The sequence below is a fragment of the Eptesicus fuscus genome, chromosome 13 (assembly GCF_027574615.1).
Source record: "Eptesicus fuscus isolate TK198812 chromosome 13, DD_ASM_mEF_20220401, whole genome shotgun sequence".
Taxonomy (NCBI): domain Eukaryota; kingdom Metazoa; phylum Chordata; class Mammalia; order Chiroptera; family Vespertilionidae; genus Eptesicus; species Eptesicus fuscus.
In genome coordinates this window covers 66,762,924-66,787,755 of record NC_072485.1, presented here as the reverse complement: position 1 = coordinate 66,787,755, position 24,832 = coordinate 66,762,924, and the positions used below count along the sequence as shown (strand labels likewise).

General features: G+C 40.2%; 3 protein-coding genes across 3 annotated transcripts; 2 read left to right on the top strand and 1 right to left on the bottom strand.

Moving 5' to 3' along the window:
- The first annotated feature begins 3,396 nt into the window (after nucleotides 1-3,396).
- Nucleotides 3,397-4,326, top strand: LOC103290819 (olfactory receptor 4S1). The gene has a single exon (XM_008146715.2). It carries the CDS (start codon nucleotides 3,397-3,399, stop codon nucleotides 4,324-4,326), a length of 930 nt encoding a protein of 309 aa, XP_008144937.2.
- Nucleotides 4,327-11,723: 7,397 nt separating this feature from the next.
- LOC103290816 (olfactory receptor 4C3) lies at nucleotides 11,724-15,176 on the top strand. The gene is made up of 2 exons (XM_008146713.3): nucleotides 11,724-11,739; nucleotides 14,284-15,176. Exons 1-2 carry the CDS (start codon nucleotides 11,724-11,726, stop codon nucleotides 15,174-15,176), a joined length of 909 nt encoding a protein of 302 aa, XP_008144935.2.
- A 4,669-nt stretch (nucleotides 15,177-19,845) lies between these two features.
- Nucleotides 19,846-20,775, bottom strand: LOC103290818 (olfactory receptor 4C45). The gene has a single exon (XM_008146714.3). The coding sequence runs from the start codon at nucleotides 20,773-20,775 to the stop codon at nucleotides 19,846-19,848; it is 930 nt and encodes a 309-aa protein (XP_008144936.3).
- Nucleotides 20,776-24,832: the final 4,057 nt, after the last annotated feature.

Genomic DNA, 24,832 nt, shown 5'->3' with positions numbered 1-24,832 from the left:
CGCTGTGCCTCAGGCACTCTGGTTGCTCCTCTCAGACTTCTGTGAACCCTCCCCCAGGATCCTGCCTCCTAAGATGCAGAGACTGGAGCCTATCGAAGTCCCTATAATGGTGGAGGATCCTCTACTTTTCCGCTATTAACAAGGGTAATTTGACTTGATATTTTTGCAGCCACAGTAACAAGATGTGATAAGAGCAGTGCTCATAGGCAGTTCTGTGGGATTTCACTTCCTTTGTTCCCACTTTCTACCCGCCCCCCTGCTCTTGACCCTAAATATATTCATGCCATTCACCTTAGCCTTCCCATTTTAAAGAATGGATCATAAGAAAAGTTGTCCAGAAATTTATAGAGGGAGACCATGTACTATAGTATAAAGTTGTACTCATGGTAGAAGTTCTGCATTTTTCCAAGTTTATTGATTGATGTACCCAGAAGAGAAGGCCTGAAGCCCGACTTCCTAATGTCAACACATCTCTCCCCCTGACTTAAAAAAAAATCTTATTTTATCCTTAAAACAGCTGTTGAGAAAAGCATTTGATACGGTCCTAGGCATATAAGGGTCAGTGACGATCTTTGTTGGCATTTAGTGGACTCAGAATTCTCTGTTGAATTGAAACAGTTTTTAATCTTATAATCATTTATCGGCACAAATTACTTAGAATAGGAAACATTTATTTATGTATTTACTTATTCATTCATTTATTTGGTTAACATGCTTTCATCATTTTCCCAGGTCTGTCTCTGGTCTGTGTTCTGACACTATCCATGTTCCAGGCTAGACGTTAGCATGGGACCTCATAGTTTCCAGATAACAAAGTATGTTCCACATATAGTGTTTTAACTGTGGCATAAAGGAGTTGTGGGTGTTTGTTATGACAATGTATGACCTTGAGAAAATAACTACGATATTTTGATGCTGCCTATGTAAGAGGAGGGAACCAATCAAATACATTTCCAAATGTGTTTGTGTTGATTGGAGCTAATGTGTGCAAGGAGCTAATCCTGTGTCTGGCACAGGTTAGTGCCAGTAAATATTAGCTCAATATGCACAATTGTAAAGTCTTATGTATGTGTAGGTTGGTATCGTTATTTTTGACCTCTATAACTATCATTTACTTTTTCTTTAATCAAGAAATATTAATTGTGCACCTACAATATACCAGGCAGTGTTCTAAGCACTTGGAATGCATTAGAGAACCAAACAGACAATGAACCCTGCCTCATGGAGCTCATATTCTAGTGGTGGGAGCAGACAATAAAGTATAAATATAATAAATAAATTAATTATGTAATATATTTGAAAGCAATATGTGTGATGGAAAGAAGAAAAAGCAGAACAGGGTAAGGGCGATTGGGAGTGCTGAGAGGTTGCAATTTTATTTATATTTATATATTTTAAAATTTAAATTATTTATTGTTGAAAGTATTACATATGTCTCCCCCGCCCTTACCCCCCCCCCCCGGACCTCTCGCTGCCCACTCCCATCCCCAGCACATGCCCTCACCCTCCTACTGTCTTTGTCCATGCATACAAGTCCTTTGGTTGATCTCTTACCATCCCCGCCTTCCCTCTGGAGAGGTTGCAGTTTTAAATAGAGTGATCAAATGTCCTCTTGAGAAAGTGTTATTTGCACAAAGATTTCAGGAAGGCGAGGGAATTAGCCAGTAGACATCTAGGGGAAGCATGTTCTGGGTAGAAGTTACAACCAGTGCAGAGTTCCTAAGGTGGCAGCATGCCTGAGGTGTTTTGAATATCATGGAGGCCAGTGTACTTGGAAAGGAGGGAAAGGGGAGAGTAGGAGGAGACAGGTTAGAGAGGCAATGGGGATCAGATTATGAAAGGCCCCTGTGTCATGGCAGAGGTGCTGGATTTTACTCAGAATGGGATGTACATTCATTGTAGGCTTTGAGGAAGCCCTCTGATTATTGTGATGAGATTAGACTCATGGTAGGGTATGTGTTAGGAGGAGAATTAGGGACATCAGTTAGCAAGCCAGGGAGAGGTGATTGTGGCTCAGAACAGGATGGAAGCTATGGAGGTGGTGAGGGCATATTCTCATGGAGGTAAAGACAGCAGTAGTTCTTAATTGATTAGATGTGAGATGTGAGGAAAGAGGAATCAGGATAACTAAGATTTTTAGGCTGAGCATTCAGAAAGTTGGACTTGCCAACAACTGAGCTAGAAGCCTTTCAGAAAAAATATATGTTTTAGGGGAAAGATCAGGAGTTTATTTTTAGACACAGTTGGTGGACCGGGCAGGTATTTATTAATTCCTTATTTCACAAACATTTATTGAATGCATACTATGTGCTAGATAGTGAACATTATCTAGAGTCAAGTGGTCGGGAGCCTTGTGATCAAGCAACTCATAGCCTAGTGCGGAGAGTAGGCATGTAAATGAACAATTACAGAACAATGCCACTGACACCATGAAGATGGTATATACCAGGGACAATAGAACACAGAGGAAGTGACAGATATCCTTACCTTTTTACACTTTGAAAACAAGGTTCTGAAAAGTTAATTTATTTGCCAAAGTTCACAGTTAGTATAAAGCACAGCTGGAGACTTGTGATATTGTGATTTTTTAATAAGAAGTATATATTTGGTCTTTGTCCACATATGTAGCACAGAGCTTCTAAAACCCTTGGAATTTCCTGACCAGTGATTAATATAAAGGGTCAGTTGTCATGCTAATGAGGTGACCTTTGGAATGCCCGTAGATCATCTAAGGATAGGGGCCAAGGTTGACTTGATCACCAATGACCTATGTTTTAATCAATCATGACTAAGTAATGAAGCCTCTATAAACATCCAAAGGCTGGGGTTTGGAGAGCTTTCAGTGGTGAACAGGTGGAGAGTTGGAGAATGATGTGCTCAGAGAGCATTGAAGCTCTTACCACATACCTTGCTCCATGTATCTCTTCCACTTGGCCATTCCTGAATTCTACATACTTTTATAATCAACTGGCAGTCTTGTAAGCCAAATCTTTCTCTGATTTCCACACTAGCAAATTAGTGGAGGGAGGCCAAGGAGGGAGTCATTGGAGCCTCCAATCTATGGCAGTTAGGTCAGAAGCATACAGGTGTGTGTGTGTGTGTGTGTTGTGTGTGTGTGTGTGTGTGTGTGTGTGTGTGTGTGTGTGTGTTATGGGACCTGATGCTATATCTCCAGGTAATGTAAAAAATCGAGTTGAATTGTAGGACTCCCAGCTGGTGTCTGAGAATTGCTTGTATATGTGGGGAACCCCTCTCCCCAATTGAAATTGGGTGTTAGAATCATTATTAGACCGAGTACAGTTTCCTGACTCCCTGGATTTGGGAAATTTTCTTATATCACATAATTTGTGTCATTGCAGAGCTAACCACTTTGTTGATGTTCAGGGCAGAGAATCCATGGGCACCAAGAACAACGTGACTGAGTTTGTGTTGTTCGGCCTTTTCCAGAGCAGGGAATTACAGCATGTGTGCTTCGTGGTCTTCTCCCTCTTCCACGTGCTCACTATCCTGGGGAACCTCATGGTCATCATCACCGTCAATGCCAGCAAGACCCTGCATGCTCCCATGTACTTCTTCCTCAGCCACTTGTCTTTCGCCGACATGTGCTATCCGTCTGCTACTACGCCCAAGATGATCGCTGACACTTTCGTGGAGCGCAAGACCATCTCCTTCAATGGCTGCATGACCCAGCTCTTTTCTGCCCACTTCTTTGGTGGCACTGAGATCTTCCTCCTCACAGCCATGGCCTATGATCGCTATGTGGCCATCTGTAAGCCCCTGCACTACATAACCATTATGGATCGACGGAAATGTGGTTTGCTGGCAGGGGCCTCCTGGGTGGCTGGCTTCTTCCATTCCATCCTGCAGACCCTCCTCACGGTGCAGCTGCCCTTTTGTGGGCCCAATGAGATTGACAACTTTTTCTGTGATGTTCATCCCCTGCTGAAGCTGGCCTGTGCAGACACCTATGTAGTGGGACTCATTGTGATGGCCAACAGTGGCATTCTGTCTTTAGTGTGCTTCATCATCCTTATTGTGTCCTATGTGGTCATCTTACTAAACCTGAGAAGCCGGTCATCTGAGGGCCGCCGCAAAGCTCTGTCCACATGTGGCTCACACATCATCACTGTTATTTTGGTCCTTGTGCCCCCCATGTTCATGTACATTCGTCCCTCTACCACCCTGGCTGCTGACAAACTTGTCATCCTCTTTAACATTGTCATGCCACCTTTGCTGAATCCTCTGATCTACACCCTGAGGAACAATGAGGTAAAAAATGCCATGAGGAAAGTGTTTAGGGTCAAGGGGAATTCGGGAGAGAAGTGAGTGACACTCCAGGAAATCTTATCCAGCCTGGAACTTGGGAGACTTCCCATTTTGTAGCATCCAACACAGGCTTTGCATCTCCAGTTTGATGCTTGTAATGACAACTGTCCTTCTAGCTCTTTTAAAAAAATAAATATATTGGGGTGACATGAGTTAATAAGATTATATATGTTTTGAATGTATGTACATTTCTATGATACACCATCTGTATATTGCATTGTGTGCCCACTACCCAAAGTCACATCCTCTTCTGTCACTATGTATTTGACCCTCTTTAACCTTAACTACCTCCACCCACTTCCCTCTGATGACTACCATACTGCTTTCTGTGTCTATGAGTTTTTGTTTGTCTCATAAGCTCTTTTCTAATAATAATCCCATAGGTTTCTTCAATCCTCCATTCATGAAATATCTATTGAGTGTTTGCAGTGAGTGAGGTAGTGGGATACAAATAAAAGTAAGATGGCCCAGCTGGTATGGTTTAGTGGTTGAACATCGACCTATGAACCAGAAGGTTATGGTTTGATACCTGGTCAGGACACATGCCTGGGTTGTGGGCTTGATCCCCAGTGTGGGGTGTGCAGGAGGCAGCTGATCAATGATTCTCTCTCAATTGATGTTTCTATCTCTCTCTCCATCTCCATTCCTCTCTGAAATCAATAAAAATATATTTAAAAAAATTAAGATGTAATTTCTGCCCTCAAGGGGCTTACAGTGAAGTGGGCCCTTAGTGTGATAATTAATGCCTCATTCAGGAAACATACAAGAGCCTGTGAATGACAGAGCCTCTTGGAAGTTCAAGTATCTCACCTATCTATACTAATAAAAGAGTAATATGCTAATTAGACTGGGTGATCTTTCAGAGATCTTCTGACATCCTTCCGGACAAAGCCATGGTGGTGGGGCCAAGGCAGAGGCGGTTAGGGGTGATCAGGCCAGCAGGGGAGGGCAGTTGGGGGCAAGCAGGTTGGCGGGGGTGGGGGGCAGTTGGGGATGATCAGGCCAGCACGGTGGGGGGCAGTTGGGGGCAATCAAACTGGCAAGGGGGGGGGGAAGTTAGGGGTGATCAGGCCAGAAGGGAGGGGCAGTTGGGGTTGATTAGGCCACCAGGCAGAATGGTTAGGGGTGATCAGGCAGGCAGGCAGGTGAACGGTTAGGAGCCAGTAGTCCTGGCAGTTGGACATCCCCCGAGGGGTCCCAGATTGGAGAGGGTGCAGGCCAGGTTGAGGGACTGTACCCCCCCCATGCATGAATTTTGTGCACCGGGCCACTAGTACAATATATAATAGCACTAGGTAATTGCTTTACGTGGCTAACATGTGCCTAATGAAATTAATTTGGTCTCTTATGATATTAGAGGCACTTTACTCTTATTCCTTCATTTCATGCTCTCTCAGCAGGCAGATGAATCAACAAATGTAGAGAGGTTAAAGGATTTACTTAAAGTCGCACAGTAAATCCAGAGCAAGATAGCGACCAAAATCCAGGTTCCTTAAATCTGCTTTCAGGACTTTTCCCACCTCAGGATTTCTTGACAAAGGCTGAATGAATGGACATTAAGCAGTACAGACAAGGATATTTTGAAGGACCATGGATTGATGGTGGCCTGGGATGATGGTGAACAGAGCCAGGAGAACAAGCTTCAGCACCTCACCCAGCAGTACCGATTCCTCTCCAGCTGAGCAAGGACTGCCGCCCACACTCATCCCCTTTGCTTTATTTTGTTTCCATGTAGAGGGAGCCAATTTGTGCAAAATGGATTTAGAAGAGCAGGATTAGAATCCTTCTTAATTAATCATTTGTGGTTCATTTCATCTAGTTGGGTCTCAATTTTCACATTTACAAAAGGACACAGTGACAATGCCAGTTTCAGAAGGTTGCAGGAGGACACATAGGACCTTGCAAAATCCTATATCAAAGTCTGTTTTTCAGAGGTAGCTACTACCTCTGTTGATAATGTCTTCTGTTCTCTTCGACCCTGCCCTTTCTCCTAAAGCCCTTGTAACTCCAGATTGATTATTCATTCCTCAGATGTTTACCGATCACCTCGCATTAACTTCTTTAATCGTTACAACAGCCTCATAAAATAGGCATAATCCTCAGGGGAAGTGTGATCAGGATTGGGTGAGGATGGTAGTGTAGAAAAAACTTTTTGTTTCATCAGATGCCTAACACAAATGCAAATGTTGATCTTGACTATGAGAATAACGGCAATAAAATAGCCACTGGTATCTTGAAAGCAATATTCTCAGAAGTATTTGTACATCAGCTTAATTAATCTGTGTTGAATAAATCACCTCTTTTAAAAGTCCTTGGAAAAACGTGGGATCATGGCCCTGGCCAATGTGGCTAAGTTGGTTGGAGTGTCATCCGGTACACCAAAAGGTGGTGGGTTCAATTCCCAGTTGGGGCACATACCTAGGTTGTGCGGTAACCGATGTATGTTTCTCACATCGTTGTTTCTCCCCCCTCCTCTGTCCCCCTTTTCTCTTTTTCTAAAATCAATAAAATAATTTCATTGGGTGAGGTTAAAAAAAAGACTGCTGTTGTACTTTATATGAGCCATGGTGTCAATCATAGCCCTTTCAAAGCTCTCTGTACTTAGGAGAATGTTGAAAATTGAGCTCATTTCCTTCTTTTCTTTAGTGGTTCAGTGAAAAGTGCATAGACTTCAGGGAGGGAATCATCTGGACTGGAACTCACCCTGTCATCTTCTAGCTGTAGAACTTTGTGTTCATTAATTTTACCTCTTGGTGCTGGCATGCTGGGTATGTGGAAAGATGGTGGCACTCAGCGACAGAAGTTTGTTTATGCTTTTCCCCTACCAATGTGATCTTGTGGGGGTCCCAGGAAAGCTTTCCTACTTCATTTACTATTTGAACATCTCTGGTAGAAATGAAGGCAATAGCTCCATTTCAGCCTGAGGGTATTAGCCTACCCAGCAACCTCAATTTTATTTATTTATTATGTATGTATGTATGTATGTATGTATTTATTTATTTTTATTGTATAAAGTTTTACATAAGTCTCCTTTTTAAAAAATTTTTAAAATTTCTTTATTGATTAAGTTATCACATATTTGTCCTCATCCCCCCATTCCCATCCCACCCCCCTCCCCACACATGCCCCCACCCCCCTGTTGTCCTTAACCGCTGGTTAGGCTCATATGCTTGCACACAAGTCCTTTGGTTGATCTCTCCCCTTTACCCCCACCCTCCTCTACCCTCCCTCTGAGGCCCGACAGTCTGATCCATGCCTCTTTGTTTCTGGGTCTGTTCTTGTTCATCAGTCTATGTTGTTCTTTATTTCCCCTAGATGAGTGAGATCATATGCTATTAGAAATACACTTATAAGAACCGAAAATGAGACAAGCAATAATGGTTATGCTGACAGGCAAATGAATCAGTCTGTAGTGAGTTTCTTTCTGCGCCAACAGTTCTTTTGAGACCCAATTTCAATGTCCAACAGTTCCTTATGTGTACATGTCAGCACTGACATTACAGTTCTGGATGGTGGACAAATGGTGGTAATGCAGGTCCGACTCTCTCTGGTTTGGTCCTGGGCAACCTGCAGTGATGCACAGCTGCTAACTGCTAGTATGGGAAGGCCACGTCAGCGTCTTCCGTCTCTGGACTGCTTCTCTTCTGTCTTCATGGCTGGAGTAGTCCTTTCGATTCCTCTCTGTTGCTGGAATCCACATGGTCTCAGAGTTGTTTTCTGAAAATATAGAAACATATTCTCGACCAAAAGTTAATAAAGGAATTTTTTCTATAAATTTGACTTGGGATCCTATTTCATTTTTTGCCCAAATGATTTTCCTCTGGCTTGTTTTGTTACCTTGTGTGTTTTTCATGGGTGTCTTGCTTTTAGCCTTACAATTAATTTTCTAAAGTATTAATTTTCTAGGTGTAATTTACTTACAGGATATTTTTCCTTACATGATATTCCTCTACTATCCCCTCCTTTTTTGATTTAAATGTTAGGAGGCTTTTGAAAATTTTATAATGTAGTCTTGATGGCTTTTAAATTTTAATTTTTTGCACTATAATATTACTGTTTTAGGTTCATTACATGGTGCACAATTTTATCATGAGATGAAGTACCAATAAAAATTTTAGTTAACACTTTAGGAACACCTTTTTGTCCAGTACAGTTAATTTTTCTAGAATATTCGCTTGTTTCAACTAGCCAATTTAAATTTGCCTGAAAACTTGACTACTATTTTACTGTCAAATTTATTACTCTAACAACAATCTTATTTTACCCTGTAAATATTGGTGGAAGGGATTATTTGCCTTCTTGAGTAGGTCCTGAGCATTCCTGGTGGTAGGCTGGATTTAGATATCGTAAACCCACTTCCCCACACCATGGGTACAAGACAACTCAAACAATTCTTGTTGGAGTGAGAGGGCAGCTACTGTCGGCCAAGTCTCTGTCGGTCACCTGGGTCCTGATCTGAGCTGGGCATGGGAAGCACGAAGCAGCCATGGGGGCAGGAGACCTCCCTCAGAAGGGGCTAGGGTTCAGGCCCCTGCAATGTTGGGGGGGTGAGGGTCTGTGCCCCACCTCTGTTGATCCCCAAATTCTCTCCTGATGGCCCCTCTGCGACTGTGCCTGTCTTAGGGTGTTCCTTCCTTGAGGAATCTTACCTGTCTCTGGCTAACCAGCCATCCTCCGGGGCCAAGCAGGGTGACGTGAGGTTCAAAAAAAAATCACAGCAACCTCAATTTTGCTGAGGAACAGTTTGAACCAAGATTTGCACATTTAGAAGAGTAAACATAGTCTTTATATCCTTTGATTACTTTACATTTAGACTTCGTTAATGAAACGAAACTCCATTTGACTGTGGTGACTTGTGCAAGTGAGTCAGTTTTCTGACTGCAAAATATTTAGAAAATAGCGTTAAGAATTGAGGCAACCAGGTAGGTCATTCTTGATTTCTACGGGGGCATGCTTTGGAGTTATTTGGAAATACCAATCAGAAAGAATATACGTACTCCTATGTTCATAGCAGCATTATTTACAACTAGAGGCCTGGTTCATGAGATTCGTGGGGGTGAGGTGGGGGAGGGGCGGTCCCTCAGCCGGGCCTGCACCCTCTCACAGTCTGGGAGCCCTCAGGGGATGTCTGACTGACAGCTTAGGCGGGGAGCAGGCCTAAGCTGTCAGTTGGACATCCTTAGCACTGCTGCCACTGCCGCTGCGCTCACCAGCTGTGAGCCATGAGTCCAGTTTCTGGCTGAGTGGTGCTCCCTCTGTGGGAGCACACTGACTACCAGGGGGCAGCTCCTGCGTTGAGCGTCTTCCCCCTGATGGTCAGTGCGCATCGTAGCGACCAGTCATTCTGCCATTCGGTCAATTTGCATATTACCCATTTATTATATAGGATAGTCAAGATCTGGAAACAGCCCAAGTGCCCATCAGTAGATGAGTGGATAAAAAGGCTGTGATACCTCTACACAATGGAATACTGCATGGCCGTAAAAAAAGGAGGAAATCTTACCATTTGTGACAGCATGTATGAATATAGAGAGTATTATACTAAGTGAAATAAGTGAGACAGATAAAGACAAATACCATTGATTTCACTTATATGTTGGAATCAGACGAGCAAAATAAACAAACAAAATAGAAACAGACTAATAGATACAGAGAACAGACTGTTGCCAGAGGGGAGAGAGGTTAGGAGACTGGGTGAAAAAGGTGAAGGGATTGAGAAGTACCTATTTGTAGTTACAGAATAGTTATGGGGCTGTAACATAGAGCACAGGGAATATAGTCAATAATATTGTAATAACCATGTATTGCGCCAGGTGGGTACTTGACATATCGGGGGAACCACTTTGTAAATTATGATTGTCTAACCACTATGCTGTATACATGAAACTAATACAAAATAATGTTGAATGTAAACTATAATTGAAAAATAAAGTTAAAAAAACAAGTGAAGAGTAGAGATTTGTGGTTGGGGAACAGAATTTTGAAGAAATTTTTAAATGGTCCTTGAGGAGAAGTGGAAAAATGTGTTGATATAATAGGATTGCTGGGCAATGTTGATGGGCCTTTTGAAGTTGGTGACAAATTGATAGCAGACAAAATCCTATTTTGTGACTTTTTCTGGAAGCTTTCAGGGAACACGTTGGAGAAGGCTAAGAGTACGATTCATTCAGTTTTGGGAATTACACATGCTGAATAGGTAAGAATACTGAAAATGTAAATGGTTACAATTTTTATGGAGAAAAACGGCTGCACATGTCAATAATTATTAAACATGTATCAATATCATCAAGATTAAAATATATTTATATATTAATACATTCCATGTTTTTGCATTTGTAATTATTTTGCTTATGCCCTGCTTTGGTTTGGAGGCAGCTCTCCCCCTTTTGGAGTAGAAGCTGCCAGGAGCATGCCCATTTTATTCTCTCTGATATTCCTGGCATTTAACGAAGTGCCTGAAAAAGTACTTATTAATGGTTGAAATGGTGGAGGTGCAATTTCAATTCAGGTCCTTCTGGCCCTCCTTTCTCTGATCTTTCAGCACACCACCCAGTAGCAGTGTGGATAAAGGGGAGTGATACTTTTTTCACAGCCTTATGGGGGAAGATGAAAGAGATGATGTATGTGAAAAGGGCTAGTACCCATGCTTAGAACATGGAAGATGCTCAATAAATGCTGTTGATTTTTACTTTTGTCCAGTTAGCAATTTTCCTTAAGATAGCCCTTAATACCAGTTTCTGAAATACCATAATTCCCTTTTCCTCCTGACAATTTGTGGACTAGCCGTGTAGACACTAGAAGGACAAAGGGTACTTCTAGGAGGCAGAATGTAGAGGTCACTCCTTGTGAGACCAAAACTGTATTCGAAGGGAATAATTAAATGATGGCATCAACATGGTTTGGACCTGTGAACAAGGCAAAAGCTAGTTCTAAAGCTGCTTCCGCAATGGTCCTGGGAGGGGAGAAGTCTCCCTCAGAGAGGCGGGAAGCACACACATAGGAAACCCCAATGTTATCACTCTCACCTTATAAATAACCCTGTTCAGGGGAAGGAGAAAGATTTCTCTCACAGGGTGCTGATGAGTATTAGCAGAAAGCAGAGCTGAGAAGCTGGCTACTCCTGGGAACTTCCTCCCTCATTTTAGCAGCAGGGTTTTATTTGGCATTTCAAAGACAAAATAGAGAACGGAAGGGGGTGGTTATATTGGAAAGGGCACCTGAGTGACCTGGAGCCACGAGTGACCTGGGAGCCAGGCGTGCCTCTGCCACGAATCACCCATGTGACCTTGGACCAGCTGCACCTAAACTCTGAGTCTTCAATCCACTGTCTCTAAAATGGAGACAATCGGAAAAGATGATTTTAAATGTCATAGGGTTCTTCAGCAAATAAGAGGGAAATGGATCACAAAACGAATTCCTAGCTGCTTGTAAGTGAATGACAACCTTTTGGGTTTCACCTACTGCTGTTCTAAGAAAGGTTCAGTTCAGATTAGTTTCCACAATCGATAGCAGTGGCCTCAGCTATGCTTTGTTTCAATTTAAAACACAATTCAGATTTCATTCAGGAGTTTAGTTATGTGGAACAGAAAAATTTGGGATGCTATGCTTGGAGCTGGCTTAGATGACCAGTCTCACCATAAATGCTGTTGATTTTTACTTTTGTCCAGTTAGCAATTTTCCTTAAGATAGCCCTTAATACCAGTTTCTGTTAGGGTATAAATCAAACCAATCCTGGTGACCTGTTGATGTCCTCAGATCCAGTCAATGTAAGTTTTCTATAATCTATTTTTAAAATAAAATAAAATAAAATGCAACTCAAATAAAAATGTGGTGGAATAATTTTACTAAAATTCGCGTTATTTTCCACGAAATAATTTTGCTTCTTCTGGATAACTCAAACAGGAGCCTTTTATTCTTTGCTAGTTTTTAACAAATAATTTATTTTGTACTTCCATAAATTTGAATCACAGCAATGAACCAGCTGAACATTTTTATTTTGGGGCATATAAATGTATTATTTAGCTAAACTATCTACTATTCATATTGATTCTATTTTTCTACTCTTGTATTCTCTATGGAGATAAGGATTAGGAATTTTTTCTTATTTACTAGTATAATAAAATTGTACCCATATCAATACCTGCTTGGTCTCAAGTACATGCATTTAGGTCCTTGGTTCCTAAGCCACATGCCAATGGTGTTGATGATGGTGATATCAGATGTGCCCTTTATTAAATATTTGTCATATCCAGGCTTGGTACAAACACTCAACATGCACTATTGTCATTTACTTTTCTCTGCAACCCCAGGGTAGAGCAGTATTCCCAGTTTATACAGACAGTCAACAGCAGCAGAGGAAGGAGTCAAACGGATGAGCTTAGGTGACAGTATAGTACAAAAAGCCCACAGACTCCTTAGCTAGAGTGCTTGCTAGCTCTGTCAATTATTAGCTGAATATGCGTCTGTAAGTTGCTGAATGTGTGCCTGACTCTCTTCTGCAATATAAGGATAAAGACAGTGACTTACCTCCTGGGCATGAAGTGAGGATTATATGAACTGATATATGTAGGGCAGTTAGGACAGTGCTTGGCAAAGACTAAGCATTACACAGGCGTTGGCTTTTGTTACTGTTATCTGTGCTCTTGGCCATAAAGTTCTACTCTGAAAAGGTCCCCATCCAGCTTGTCACTTGCAGAAGCTGTATTTGCCTTCTTGCAACAAAGCTTGGAGAGAGAAAAAGGAGGCAGCTTCCTCATCAACACAGAGCTCTTCTCTCCAGTGTTTCTTATATCTGGGTGTGTCTCTCTCTTCCTCTGACACTTAATGATTTCCCTTTAATTCCCACCAAACTGAGCATCAGATCTTCATCAAGTTGAGAGATTTTGCTACCTTAAGAAGGTCTGTGTTTTCAGGAGAATGATAGAGTATGTGTCTCTCAAAACTAAAACAGGCACAGGCATTTTTCCTTCATTTTGTTAGGAGAATAAAGGGTCAGTAGGAATATTCTGCTGGATGAGATTGTAATTTGCAGCTGAGTAAGACAGGCCATCTCTTCTCCCTGCCCGCATAGCTTCATTTATGTAGAGAATGCACAGATAATAATTTAATAGAACCCTTCACTGATGCTCACCAAACTTTTTTTATTTTTGTAACCTTTGACTCCTTCCTGTAAACGGCGGAAGGACTAGTAGCTTTAACCAGAAGAATTTTACCAAGCCAAAGAAAAGCGAAATGCAGAGTATGTAGAATATATAAAGCAAGGGGGAGGAGTAACTTAAGTTGGCTTCCTAGACATGAGCTTGTCCATAGTCGGTGCACGGAGTGGGAGTAAATGAGCAGGGAGAGAAATGGAGAAGTTGGGCAAGTCTCCAGCAACAGTCTCATCAGTTTCTCCAACTCCTTGCTTTAGTTGGTTTTGCTTCACTTTGTGTTACTATTGGAAATTCCTGCAACAGAAAGTGTAGCAAACCTCACTGCACAGTCCAAGAAGAAAGATTTAACATGTGGACTGTTCATGCAGAAGTTTCAGGAGATGTGGAATGTTCATAGTTTTCTCAAGTGCCATTGTGTCTAGGTGGAGCCTTGCTGAAAATGGTCAGAGAGGGACTCTCATTGAATTGGAAAACCAATATCTGACAAAAGTTCAATAGTAACAAAATAAACTAAAATATGGCTAATTAAATTATTATTTTAATGTAGTAACTTAGATATTTAGTACCCACTGATGCTGAAGTTAGCAGATAGACAGATGCTGACATTTTGTGATTAACACACTAAGTTTGTATAAGAATTTTGGAACAGAAAGAGTTAAAAGGGGCAAAGGGAATTGGGTGTAGATAAAAGAAACCTTGCAATATTTCCTTCTGGAATTAGTAATGTTATGATTATGTTTCTCTGTTGATTTATAGGCAAATCTGTACCTGCATTCTCTGTGTCCTTGGACTATGGAAATATCACACAATACCACAGAATTTTTCATGCTGGGACTGTCACAGAACCCAGGAATACAGAGAGTTCTTTTTGTGGTCTTCTTGATCATTTATGTGGCCACAGTCGGTGGCAACATGCTCATTGTGGTCACCATCACTTCCAGTCCCACCCTGAATTCCCCCATGTATTTTTTCTTGGCCAACCTGTCCTTTATAGACACCTGCTATTCTTCTTCGATGGCCCCTAAACTCGTCGCTGACTCCTTGTATGAGGGGAGAACCATCTCTTATGAGGGTTGCATGGCTCAGCTCTTTGGAGCCCATTTTTTGGGAGGTGCTGAGATCATTCTGCTCACTGTGATGGCCTATGATCGTTACGTGGCCATCTGCAAGCCCCTGCACTACCCAGTTATCATGACCAGGCATCTCTGTGCCCTGCTGGTAGGAGTAACCTGGCTTGGGGGCTTCCTGCATTCATTGGTTCAGCTCCTCCTGGTCCTTCAGTTGCCCTTCTGTGGGCCCAACATAATTAATCACTTTGTCTGTGACTTGTACCCCTTGCTGGAACTCGCCTGCACCAACACATATGTCACCAGTCTGCTGGTGGTTGCCAACAGTGGTGCGATCTGCCTGTTGAACTTTCTCATGCTGGCCGCCTCCTATATTGTCATCCTGCACTCCTTGAGGTCCCACAGTGCAGAGGGGAGACGCAAGGCCCTCTCCACCTGTGGGGCCCACTTCACTGTTGTTGCCCTGTTCTTTGTGCCCTGTGTGTTTACTTATGTGCGCCCTTCATTTACTTTACCGATAGACAAGAGCATGGCAGTGTTTTACGGTATTCTGACACCTATGTTGAATCCGCTCATTTATACCCTGAGAAATGACGAGGTAAAAAGTGCCATGAAGAAGCTTTTCAGATAGTAAAAAATTGCAGGTGGATCACGAGTGGCAAAGCAGGAAATAGAAATGATTTTATTGCTGTGAGTGGAGCAAACCAAAACTGTTTTGTTACCGTATATCAACTTATTTAATCTTATCCATCCATTCATCATCATACACTTCTGTGGTTTATTCCTTTCACTTGAACTGCATACTTTGATTATAAAATAACTATATGAAATATATAGGGCACGAATGATTATTATCCCTGTTTCAGAAATGAGAAAAATGTCTCCTGATGTGGTTAATTGATTAATCAAGTGTCTCTAGCTTTGACATGCCTAAACTCAAAATCAGTTATTTGCGATTCATCATCCAGATCTTTCAGTAGCAATCCATGTTAATATCATAAGACTCTGTGCAATAATTGCGTCGTATAAATGTGAGCAAAATACAACTTAAGGCAAAAAACTTCACGCTTCACTACATATAGGAGTCTGTGTGCATCTAGGTCTGGCTTCCATTTCTTCTTCCACCTTTTTGTGACATCAGCAGGCTGCTACCCTACAGCAGAGATGGTAAGATCTTGGCTCTGCAGCAAGGTCAACCTGCATCTGATTCTTATTTCCTATGTATAAGGAAATGTCATGACCTTGAGCAAGTGACCAAACCTCTGTAGTGTCTGACGCTTGTCTTTAAAATAAATAAAGATAATAATATCTAAAGTGTTATTGTAAGAATTAAATTAGATAATCTGTGTAAAGTTCCTAATCAGATTTCTGGCACATATACTCCAACACATTTTACCTGAGATTATTATATGTACCTCAACTTTGTCCTAATCTTCCATGAGGTTAATTGATTAATCAAGTGTTCCTTTCTTTCGCTTTTCCATCTCTACTAAGTTTCAAATATGCTGTGCTAAGAACAGAGTGGTTTATGTTTTGGCCAATGATGCAAAGTGAACTTTTGGGTCTCAAAAGAACTGTTGGCCCAGAAAGAAACTCACTACAGACTGATTCATTTGCCTGTCAGCATAACCATTATTGCTTGTCTCATTTTCGGTTCTTATAAGTGTATTTCTAATAGCACATGATCTCACTCATCTAGGGGAAATAATGAACAACATAGACTGGTAAACAAGAACAGACCCAGAAACAAAGAGGCATGGATCAGACTGTCGGGCCTCAGAGGGAGGGTAGGGAGGGTGGGGGTAAAGGGGAGATCAACCAAAGGACTTGTGTGCAAGCATATGAGCCTATCCAGAGGTTAAGGACAACAGTGGGGTGGGGGCATGTGTGGGGAGGGGTGTGGGCTGGGAATGGGGGGATGAGGACAAATATGTGATAACTTAATCAATAAAGAAATTAAAAAAAAACACACAAAAAAACAAAGTGAACTTTCTTTTTGTTTCAAACTCCAAGGGATTCTAGTATCCTGGAATCTGTAACATCCATTCATGTTCATCCCATTCTTTTTCTAGTTTTACAAACTCTGACTATATCCCTTTCCAGTCTTCACCCTTTAAGATTGTAGGCTCCCATAATTTGTAATAAACTTATATTTTGTTTGACAGAAAATCTGTAATTCACCATCATATCCACTTTTTACACTATGGAAAAAACTGGAAGTACTAAAAATTAGTCTTCAATAGTCAATAAATTCAGGAGATCATCAGTAAATAATGGTTTGATCCCCCAATTCTATATCTAGCAAAAACAACTGTTGCTGAGTTCTTGGGCAAAATAAATATTGACTTCTTTCACTTTGTCACATGTTTAAGTCTAATTAATAATCACTACATATAAATAAGACCTTCAATTCTATACCTTTTCATTTCTGCTGTTAGATAGTAAAAGTATAATTAAGCTAATTTTTACGTCAGCTAAGAAATATAAAATCATGATGGGGCTTGCTTAAAAATAACATTTTTGCCAGCTTGACACAATTTTATCATGGGACTTTCTAGAAAAGCATACTTACTTTAGTTGAAATTTGGAAAGTACCTTTATTTTCAGTAGTCACAACCTCAAATAGAATAAAAGACGGATCCCATTGCACTGTGTGTGTGTGTGTATGTATTTTTTATTTTTATTATAAACATTTTTTTTGCCCTTTGTTTTTGGTTGTCAGAATCATGATTAACAATGGCCCAACTAACTTACAAATGAATTAAGGACAGAAAGAAATTAAGATCAGAAATTTGCTGCCTCAAAACATACAAAATAAGTACTTAGGTCATGATTTTATTCACAGAATGTGCTCAACAAACATTAGCAATCATCATTATATCATCATCTTTATTTTTACATTATCCTGTTTCATTCTATCTTTCTTGGGAACTACAATTAGATCTTTAAATTTGATTTTTCAAACATACAATTGCTTGCATATATTTACAAGATGGTTACTCATAAGAAGTTATGCCAGAGCATCTATTTTTCAAAGGCCTTCATATATAGTGAGATCTAGCCTGATAAAAGTCCCAAGAGCATGAGACATGTCAGCATCACATACTTTTTGAATCCCTGGGTGAGAAACCTCCTGAAAGCAAGTTTCTGAACTCTTCCCCAGAAATCACAAACTCTGTACAGATAGTTCTTTTGATCTCTGGCCTTGGGCTCCCCTTCTCCTCCTCCTGGAGGACCAGAACTGACAGGATCCAACATTCATGAGAGCTTTTCAAACAGGTTTTGTTCAGATCTCACATCACTCTAACCACTCCCCATGGGTAACTACAGAGATATTTAAGGGCATTTTAATCCCAGAATAGGGAGTTGGTGATGGGCTAGCTCTTAGTGTCCAGAGACCTGCTCACTGGCCACATGAAGTTTCCGTGTTGGACATAATAACTCACTTCTTTGCTGGCCCTCCTTGTAAATGGATGACATTTATGACACAGATTGAAGTGAAGTGAGGCTGAGGCAGACGTTTGACCCTCCTGTGATCATGGTTAGTGAATGACAGTGGCAGTGACCTTGGACTCTGCTGCCAGGCACTGCAGTCCCCAGCATACCTGGTGCTGTGGTGTTATCTCTGAAGGCTGTATAGTGTCTGAGCAATTTTCACTATCTTTCAGGTGACTCTTTTCCAATTTAAATCATTTAATTCTTACAACTTAAGGAAATTGCCATTTCCCTTTTACAGATGGAAAAAAAAAGGCAGAGAGGTAAAGCAACTTGCTTCCACTTACAAGGCTCTCTAAAGCTGGGGACAAGATGAGAAATCAAGCTTATTTGATCCAAAGCTCTTAATCTCTGACTTCAAAGCATCAGGCCATTTTCAAATCTCTTAGATTTTCATTACGTTCATGATATGGATTCTTTTCTCTAATTCAGATTTGTGGACATTATTGTCCAGTTCCATGACACATACTTGTTCTTACATGACCATATATAGCCTAATGATCATAGTCTACATGCCTCTACAATGTGAGATTAAACCAAGCACACAAAAAAGATGCAATTTTAAGAGAGGCAGTAAGCATGAGATGTATGAGGTTGCTCCTGGCATAACATGGCATACTGTTCTATAGCATTTTTTTATAAATAGAAAGAGTACATTCTAAAATAATAGTAAATGTACAAACCAGTATTATAGCCCCTTGTTATCATTATGATGTATTATGCACTAACATAATTGTGTGTGCTATACTTTTATATGGTTGGCAGCACAGTAGGTTTGTTTACACCAGACGCACCACAAACATGTGAGGAATGTGTTGCCGTACAATGTTATGTCAGCCACGATGTCATTAACTGATAGGAATTTCTCAGCTGTTATAATTTTGTGGGACCACCATTGTTCATGTGGTTCATTGTTGACCATTGTTTTCCCTCCTTTAAAATAAAACATTCTAACCGTAGTGCCGGGTATAAAGTGTGTTTAAGAATATTGCTGTTGATCTGTTTCAGATCCATAATAAGGGCAACATTATGACTTTTGTAGGCCCTTGGTACTTTTGTCCTCATGGGTCCTTTCCTCCATAAAAAAGATTAAAAATTGTATTTTATGACTGCATTATGTAAAGATGACTAAAATCTAAAGTTTTATTTGGCCCTGGCCCTTGTGGCTCAGTTGGTTGGAGCATCATCCCATGCACCAACAGGTCACAGGTTGATTTTCAGTCAGGGAACATGCCTGGGTTGCAGGCTTGATCCCCTGTAGGGGACATGCAGGAGGCAGCTGATCGATGTCTCTCTCTCATCAATGTTTCTCTCTATCTCAAATCAATAAAAACGTATTAAAAAAGCAACAAAAACCCCACCAAGGTTATATTTGATTATATTTATTTTTTAATATTATTTTAAAAGTAAAAAAACACTGTAAGAGATCAACGAAGGACTTGTACGCATGCATATAAACATAACCAATGGATACAAGACACGGGGGTGGGAGGAGGGCAGGTGAGGGAATGTACTGGGGGGTAGGGGAGGCCGGGGGGAGGTCAATGGGGGAAAAAAAGGAGACATATGTACTACTATTTGTAATACTTCAAACAATAAAAAAAATAAAAATAAAAAATAAAAGTAAAAAAACACATTTCATGAGCTCATATAATTATTTTGAGCTCATATAATTATTGTGGGTTCCTGAAGAAAAATGATCCAGATAGAATAATTGACTGTCCCAAGTTTAATCAACTAAGAAGGGGAATAAATATGTAACAAAATATCACAAGATTTCCCCCCCTATATTCCAATTACAAGATTTATTCATTACCAGTATTCATTATTTGCTCCCAGAGCTTTTTCATGACATTTTTTACTTCTGCATTTCTGAGGGTGTAGATTAAAGGGTTCAACATGGGAGTTACTATGGTGCAAAACACAGTCACAGCTTTGTCAATGGGGAAGGAGGTTAAAGGTCTTAGGTACAGGAATGAACAAGGTACAAAGAATAAGATGACAACAGTGACATGAGAGGCACATGTAGACAGGGCTTTGCGACGCCCTTTAGAGCTGTGAGTCCTGAGGGAGCACAGGATGATGACATAGGAAGTAACCAGCATAGAAAAAACAAGCAAGCACAGTGACCCACTGTTGGCAGTAATCAGGGGCCCCAAAGTGTGAGTGTCTGTGCAGGCTAGCTCCAGGAGAGGTATTAAATCACACATAAAATGGTCGATGACATTAGGGCCACAGAATGGTAACTGGACCATGAACAAAATCTGGATCCCTCCATGAAGAAGCCCTAAAACTCCAGCCATTCCCACGAGAAAACCACACATAGGTCGGCTCATGAGGGTCATATAGTGCAAGGGCTTGCAGATGGCTACATAGCGGTCATAGGCCATGGCAATTAACAAGATGTTCTCAGCTCCAGCAAAGAAATGTTCAGCAAAGAGCTGAGTCATGCAAGCATTGAAGGATATGGTGTTCTTTTCAGAGATCAAGTCAGAGATCATTTTGGGTGCTATGGAAGAAGAGTAGAAACCATCTAAAATGGACAAATAGGACAGAAAAAAGTACATGGGAGAACTCAGGGCTGGGGTGATGAAGATGGTGACCGAGATAAGCAGGTTACCTGTCAGTGTGATCAAGTAGATGATTAAAAACACAACAAATAAGACTTTCTGCAGTTCTGGATTCTGGGTCAGGCCCAGTAGGATGAATTCTGTTACATTGCTTGTCCTTTTCATTGATTCAGCTTGGCCCATCTGGAAAGATCACAGTATTTTTGAATGATGATATTTTAAATTCAGTGCTAAAATAGTCTATCACTTCTTTAGACCTGGTCTTTGGGATTGATGGTGCTACCCCTTCCACTCACCTCTGTCATTTTTGTAGATAGCTATAAAGAAGAATGGAAGTAGGTTAAACTTTCTCCTATATTAATTAAATAGTGATAACACCTTACAAACACCACAATAAAAACAAGGTGTTATTGTAAATGTTGATTTGTGGTTGACTTCCAAACTTTCTTTGTAGCTCTAAAAGTCTCATAGATGGCTTTCTTTCACTTTTGGGGACACCTCATTAGTAACAATTATTTTGAAGGTATTCTTATCTATTGGCATGAATATGTATAGGTTATGTGAACAGAATATTCTTTTACAGATTGAGGAATCTCAGGAGGAAGGAAGGAGGAGGGGCAGGAATAGATTACCCAAAGAAATGTATGCATAACCCATGGACACAGACAACAGTGCAGTGAAGGCCTGGCGTTGGGGGTGGGCAGGAGGTGGAGGGGGCCAATGGTGAAGGAAAGGGGACATCTGTAATACTTTCAACAATAAAGATAAATAAATAAAAAATCTGCATGGATTCATTCAGAAATAAGTGTACAAATAACTGATTAGGAAAAAAGTCGACTGTGTATCAGATATGAAAGTACCAAGCCTTACTATGTCTATATCAAATGTGTTGTGAGCTGTTATGACTCTGCAAAATGAATGCACATGTACATAGAGAGCCAGAGCTTCAGATGAAGTCTTTTTCCTTCAAAATACCAAGTGACTATCTTTATAACAGCTCATTGAGCAGCATTCACTCAACAGCCCCAGTTACTGTGTCTGGCTCAGCATGACTCTTTCATGCTGACTCTTTCCACACCATTAAAAATGTGGACATGTAAGTGGTACAAATTTCCCTGAAAAGTTTTCAATATTTTAATTAGTCTTTCATCAACTGTAGAATAATGCCCTGGATTAGATATATTATCCTACTTATATTTTACAAATGGATTTAAATGAGTCATGAAGTTTCCTGTTGACATGACAGAAATGATAGGCTCACTTAAAATAATACACCTTATTTATTTATTTATTTTTTGCTTTTGGCATGTGTAATTAATTAAGATGAACTTGAAGTTTTCATTGCTAACTGGTGGAAATTATTGAATACATACAAAAATACATTCTTTTTTTTGGGAATGATCTATGCATGGGTTTTCTAGAAATGAGTACATGTTGTTGATACAAAAGACCATAAAGCTATTTTATTCTTTCTCCCCCTCTCTCTCCTTTCTCCAGTCCCTGCCAAAACACATAACCACACATTTTTCCTATGTCAGCATCATAACCCCTAAGCTTCCATAAAGGAGAGGAAAGGTATGTTTAGTTTTTAGGAATGCTAAGTTGTTTCTTCTTTATACATGACTCCTACAGATGTTGACTATGTGATTAATCATTCTTAATAGATTTAATTCACAAATTCTGACTTCATTGTGTCAACAGGGGTGTCATAAAGAAGAGAAGGAATTTCAAGTCATTAAAACAGAAACCTGCGGAATCCATCAACTTTGTGAGACATAAATGTTAACCATAATGCTGTATAAATGGCTTCAGTAGTTCTCAACAGTGTCTTATCTGGCAGTAATACAGACAGTGCTTTTGATTGATAGTTTCAGGTGATTGTGTCCAAATTCATTTTTAGAGAAAAAGATTAATCTTCAAGTACAAAAACTACTTCAGTGAAAATAAACTAAGTGAAGTCAATATGCTTAAAATATGGAGAAAAGGATTTAGTTATCACTAACCTGCATCTAGTTGATTGTGAGTTCCTCCATTCGCAAATTGAGCTCCATTATTGCTTTCTTCCCCTCATGGCACGTGCCACACATCTGCAGATACACTCCATGAGCTAACCAGCCGGACACTGGAATCCTTATCTCTCTAGACAATTCTCTCAATCTTGGGCATTTTAGTTTATTTTGGTTCACATTATCAGTATGACCAAGATCACTCAGAAAATGAGCTTTTTCAGTTAGGAAACTTTAGTAGTTCAAGGATTTAACTTCTCCCCACTTTCTTGGCTTCCTATGTATGTATAAGTACATCTTCAAAGTATATAGTTTCAGATATTTAGAACTATATTCAATCTAAATTAAAAATAATGGGAGCAATAAAAATTCTTTAAATTAGGAAAAACTGGTATATGAAACTATAAAATGTTTAAGTGAATCAAATAAAATTGATTGGACAATGTTTTCTCAAATCATTTGTGCTAAATTTTGGTTTCCCAACAAGGTCATGAGAAATCTAGATAGAGAGAATTCTTTTTATTCCTGATTTAAGCCTTCCTTCTAACCCACAAAGCTTGGGACAGTGTTTCCCATACTAATTTTCAGATTGTTGGTACATGGCTCTGCTGCTGTCATTTACTTAAATGTCCTTTTTTTTCCCAATTATTTGTTCATTGACTCTAGAGAAATGTTTAAATAAGCTTGCAAGAAGTGCAGGATTTGTTGTATTGACCTCTCAGGTCCTCAGAGAATTAGTAATTGGTTCTGTTGAAATACTTCTTGAAGTTTTAAACAAAGTCTTTCATTTATTCCCACTTGGCACCCACAAATCTCATTGGAGGCCAGTTTTAGAAATGAAGTTGACCTTTGGTTAGACTTGTGTCTCTGGCTCTATTTTAGGATAGGACCTGGGTACAGGAAGTTGGAAAGCTCATTATAGGGCTTTGTTGCTCATTTTGACATTGGTGAACCTGGCATAGGATATGTGGTGTTGTTAGGCAATGGTCGGAATTCAGAAATTGGATTTCTCTCTGGAAACATGATTCTTCTGAACGATATGGTTGCTCCAAGAATGGAAATACTAGTCTCTTCAAGGTTATGTGCCAGATAAACCTGGGAAATAGTGACATTCTTCTTAGTGACTGACTGAGAAGCCTTAGATGGCAGGATTCCTAGCTACCAAAGATTGAGTAATACACAAGTCATAGATATATCTACTTCCTTTGGGATGAATACCTAGATGACAGTCTCAAGATGTATTCGGGGGAATGTGGCTTTCCTCTCTGACCCACAGGGAGAGAAGCTTGGGGAAATATAGTTAAGTACTATGTTTTCACATAGTAGCCATGGAGAAAAAAACATTCAACCAAGCACTCGTGTATAAAGACAACATATCAGAGGTAGAGAATGGAAACACTATAAAAAGGAAGCTCCACTATAATCTTCTTTCTCTCTGATTCTGAGGTGTTGAAGAGCTGGCTGCAGTCCAGCACAAAATCACCTTTCTTTGTTATCAACTTGTACCTTTAAACCAAATTGACACACTCCTGAAGTCCAGAACCAGAAACAGAAGCAATGCCTTTAGCTTTACCCTCAAGAGTTAACAATTTTGCTCCTGTTTGCTACTAACTCACTCCGTCTGTCTCTCTTCCCCAGTATTTTGTTATTGTGGTAAATAATATATAACATTAATGTACTATTTCAAACATTTTTAAGTGTGCAAATTGCTATGTGAACAACACCACCAACCATCTCCAGAATGTTTTCATTTTCCCAATGTGAAACTCTATATTCATTAAACCAGGCGTCCTCAAACTACGGCCCACGGGCCACATGCGGGTGTTTTTGCCGTTTTGTTTTTTTACTTCAAAATAAGATATGTGCAGTGTTCATAGGAATTTGTTCATAGTTTTTTTTTAAACTATAATTCGGCCCTCCAACGGTCTGAGGGACAGTGAGCTGACCCCTGTTTAAAAAGTTTGAGGACCCTTGCGAATTAAATAATTACTGCTCATTCCTCCACCTTCTTCCACCAGCCTCTGGAAACCAATATTATTACTTTCTGCTTCTATGAGCTAGATACAGCATATTAGTGGAATCATGCAATATTTGTTTTCTTTCCTTTTTTTTTTAATGGGGTAAATGATGCCTTGTCATTTTTTCCTTTTCTATTGAATTTATTATGTGACACTGGTTAACAAAATTATACAGGTTTCAGGTGTACAATTCCACAC